This window comes from Arachis ipaensis, chromosome B05, assembly GCF_000816755.2.
Source record: "Arachis ipaensis cultivar K30076 chromosome B05, Araip1.1, whole genome shotgun sequence".
Taxonomy (NCBI): Eukaryota; Viridiplantae; Streptophyta; class Magnoliopsida; order Fabales; family Fabaceae; genus Arachis; species Arachis ipaensis.
The window spans coordinates 139,467,671-139,472,239 of NC_029789.2; the positions used below are offsets into that span (position 1 = coordinate 139,467,671).

The 4,569-nt window shown below is 35.1% G+C and overlaps 1 protein-coding gene across 1 annotated transcript; it reads left to right on the forward strand.

Annotated features, from left to right (window-relative positions):
* On the forward strand, positions 1,458-2,234 carry LOC107641307 (uncharacterized mitochondrial protein AtMg00810-like). Its single transcript, XM_016344804.1, has 2 exons — positions 1,458-1,696; positions 1,970-2,234. The coding sequence occupies exons 1-2, from the start codon at positions 1,458-1,460 to the stop codon at positions 2,232-2,234; spliced, it is 504 nt and encodes a 167-aa protein (XP_016200290.1).

Here is a 4,569-nt window from a genome sequence, read left to right on the forward strand (position 1 = left end):
CAGATCTTTTTTTTTAGATTCCATAAAAAATCAACAAGATATAATACCACTATAATCGGATATGTATATCCTTGTTGCATTTGAGTATTTTTGCTCTAAAGATTTTTAAATTTGATAAATTATAATTGTTTAATTTATAATTTTCCTATTTTAAAATTTTTTTTGTAAAGTTAATTAGTATCTTAATTAATTATTTTTATTATTTATTTTTTGAATAGAATTTTATCATAAGCATAAACATCGATGATAATAAATTTTTATAGAAATTTATTGAATATGATGAGTTGTGTTTTGGGTATGATAGTAATTCTCACAAGGAGGAAGAAGACATTATCAATAATGAGGATAAAAATAGTGAATCTATAGATATGTCAAATTGTAGAAACAAAATTTAAGAAGTTGAGAAGTTAAACAAATTAAGTTATGATGACCTGTGGGATATTTTGTTTGACACTGTTAAATAATGTTGTAATTTTTATATAAATTATGCTAAAATGCACGATTTTATTGTGAGATTTGATGAAAAAAAGGCAAGATTTCAATGGAAACATTAATATGTGATAGATGGTTTGTAACAAAGAGGGTACACGAAGGAAAAAAGTACTTAGAGATGGAGAATAGAAAAAAAAGATCATAAACTAATCACACGTGTAATGTGTAAAGCAAAGAGACTTACAACCATAACCTCATCGCACCTAAATATATCCAATTTGTTCGAGCATATCGAACTATGACAGACACTGATAAAGCACAAGTTGATAGTTTGCACTTTTATAATGTTAGAATTTGTCGTATAATGGGGTTCATGGTCACGCAAAAAGAATTCATAAAGAAAGATCTATACAATCTATTACTTGATATTTATTCTGTTAGTTGAAATTTCTTAATACAGGTTGTTATTTCTCTTGTATAGAAAAGTTGCTAGTAGTGGGTTTTGTTGATATGCTGAGCTATATAGTTTGTTAGAATAGCAAGGCAATTCTGTTGGAAGTAGTATTTTATATAAATAGCAAACTGTAGTATTGTATTTTTTGAGTCTGATTACTATTCAATTTCAATTCTCAATTCCTTCTTGGTTTCTCTGTTATTGTTCTTCTCCATGCTTATATGCAATTTTCACATGGTGCGGTGAGCGTAGATGGAGGAACATGGAGATCCCGATTGAAGGATGAAAAACTTGCTCTCTGATTCACAATTTGTTAACGTGATTAGAGAAGGATGATGAGTCCATCTTTACAGTTGAAGTGCTTGTTCGCGGTTTTTGCTCCATGAATCTATTTTTCCCTTTTTTTTCTTTGTTTGATCTGAACGCCCTCTTTCACGCAATTTCTTCTCCATCCTCATACGCAAGTTTCTTCTCCATTTATCGAGACACCTTCAGTCCTGTAATAAAGCTAGGGACTTTGAGAGTGGTTGCAGCAGTGAAAGGGTGACACCTTAAACAAATTGATGTCAACATGGCGTTTTTGCATGGTGAACTCGATGAGGAGGTCTATATGAAGGTGCTTCCAGGTTTAGAAGTCTCACCAGGTCAAGTTTGCAAGCTTAAAAAGTCCTTGTATGGATTAAAACAAGCTAGTAGACAATGGAATTGCAAGCTCAAATCGGTTTTACTTGAGCTAAAATTCACTCCAAGGAAATCAGATTACAGCCTCTTCACCAAGATTACATCACGTGGATTTACAGCAATTCTAGTGTATGTAGATGACTAAGTATTGGCAGGTGATGACCTAAATGAAATTAACTCAGTTAAATATGTTCTTCATGAGAGATTTCGGATCAAAGACATGGGAGATTTGAAGTACTTCCTTTATCTCGAAGTGGCAAGATCCAAGACGGAAATTACTTTGTACTGAAGGAAATATGTCCTTGATTTACTCAAGGAAATAGGATTTGAAGGGTGAAAACCTGCCACCACTCCTATTGATTATGGAGCAAAACTAAGTAAAACTATTGGAAAATTGCTCAGTAATTCTGGTCAGTATAGACGAATTGTGGGCAAGCTTTTATATCTATCAAATACTAGACTTGATATAAGCTATGCCATTGGGAAACAGAGCAAATTTTTGGTTTGCGCTACTACTGAACATTTGAAGGCAGCACATAGAGTGCTGCGTTATATAAAGGCTTCTCCTGCTGCAAGCCTCTTCTTTTCTGCAAATTATGATTTACAACTTACTGGTTTCTCTGAGTTTGATTGGGCTGGCTGCGTTGACTCTCGCAGATCCATCTAGGCATATTGTTTTTATTTAGGACCATCATTGGTCAGTTGGAAGAGTAAGAAATAACTAACAGTTGTAACCTCCTCTTCAGAGGCAGAGTATAGAGCCTTAGCTCTGGCCACCCGAGAAGCTCAATAGCTGAGTCATGTTCTTCAAGATCTTGGTGTTCCAATCACAAAGCCTATTAATTTGTATTGTGATAGCAATTCAGCTATTTATATTGCCACTAATTCTTTGTTTCATAAATGTACAAAACATATTGAAGCTGACTGCCATATAATCCATGACAAATTACAAGAAAAATTGATTCATCTCCTTCCCATTTCCTCCAATAATTAAGCTGCCGATATTCTCACCAAACCTCTTGCTCTTGGGCCTTTCAATGCAGGTTACTCTAAGCTTGGATTGTTAGATCTCTTCTCTCCCAATAGTCCAAGCTTACGGGAGGGTGTTACTTGATATTTATTCTGTTAGTTAGAATTTCTTAATACAGGTTGTTAATTATCTTGTATAGAAAAGTTATTAGTAGTTGGTTTTGTTGATATGCTGAGCTGTATAGTTTGTTAGAATAGCAAGGTAATTCTGTTAGAAGTAGTGTTTTATATAAATAGCAAACTGTAGTCTTGTATTTTTTGAGTCTAATCGTTATTCAAGTTCAATTCTCAATTCCTTCTTGATTTCTCTGTTATTGTTCTTCTCCATGCTCATATGCAATTTTCACATGGTGCGGTGAGCGTAGATGGAGGAACACGGAGATCCCGACTAAAGGATGAGAAACTTTCTCTCTGATTCTAAATTCGTTAACGTGATTAGAGAAGGATGATGATTCCATCTTCAAAGTTGAAGTGCTTGTTCGCGGTTTTTGCTCCGTGAATCTATTTTTCCCTTTTTTTTTCTTCGTTTGATCTGAACGCTCTCTTTTTCGCAATTTCTTCTCCATGCTCATACGCAATTTTCATCTCCATCTATCGAGACACCTTCAGTCCTGTAGTAAAGCTAAGGACTTTGAGAGTGGTACTGGCTATTGTTGCAGTGAAAGGGTGGAACCTTAAACAAATTGATGTCAACATGGCATTTTTGCATGGTGAACTCGATGAGGAGGTCTATATGAAGGTGCCTCCAGGTTTAGAAGCCTCACCAGGTCAATTTTACAAGCTTGAAAAGTCCTTGTATGGATTAAAACAAGCTAGTAGACAATGGATTTGCAATCTCAAATCGGTTCTACTTTAGCTAAAATTCACTCCATGAAAATTGGATTACAGCCTTTTCACCAAGATTACACCACTTGGATTCACAGCAATTCTAGTGTATGTAGATAACTTAGTATTGGCAGGTGATGACCTAAATGAAATTAACTCATTTAAAGATGTTTTTCATGAGAGATTTCGTATCAAAGACATGGGAGATTTGAAGTACTTCCTTGGTCTCGAAGTGGCAAGATCCAAGAAGGAAATTGCTTTGTACCAAAGGAGATATGTCCTTGATTTACTCAAGGAAATAGGATTTGAAGGGTGCATACCTGCCACCACTCATATTGATTATGGAGCAAAACTAAGTAAAACTACTAGAAAATTGCTCGCTGATTCTAATCAGTATAGACGAATTGTCGACAAGCTTTTATATCTATCAAATACTAGACCTGATATAAGCTATGCCATTGGAAAATTGAGCCAGCTTTTAGATTGCGCTACTACTGAGCATTTGAAGGTAGCACATAGAGTGATGCGTTATATAAAGGCTTCTCCTACTGCAGGCCTCTTCTTTTCTACAGATTAAGATTTACAACTTACTGGTTTCTCTGACTCTGATTGGGCTGGTTGCGTTGACTCTCGCAGATCCATCTCGGCATAATATTTTTATTTAGGACCATCATTGGTCACTTGAAAGAGTAAGAAACAACTAATAGTTGTAGCCTCCTCGTCGGAGGCAGAGTATAGAGCCTTAGCTCTGGCCACCCGAAAAGTTCAATGGCTGAGTTATGTTCTTCAAAATCTTGGTGTTCCAATCACAAAGTCTATTAATTTTTATTGTGAAAGCAACTCAGCTATTTATGTTGCCACTAATTCTGTGTTTCATGAATGTACAAAACATATTGAAACTGATTGCTACATAATCCATGACAAATTAAAAGAAAAATTGATTCATCTTCTTCCCATTTCCTCTAATAATCAAGCTGCCGACATTCTCACCAAACCTCTTGCTCCTGGGCCTTTCAATGCAGGTTACTCTAAGCTTGGATTGTTAAACCTCTTCTCTCCCAATAGTCCAAGCTTACGGGAAGCTGTTACTTGATATTAATTCTGTTAGTTAGAATTTCTTAATACAGGTTGTTATTTCTTTTTTATAG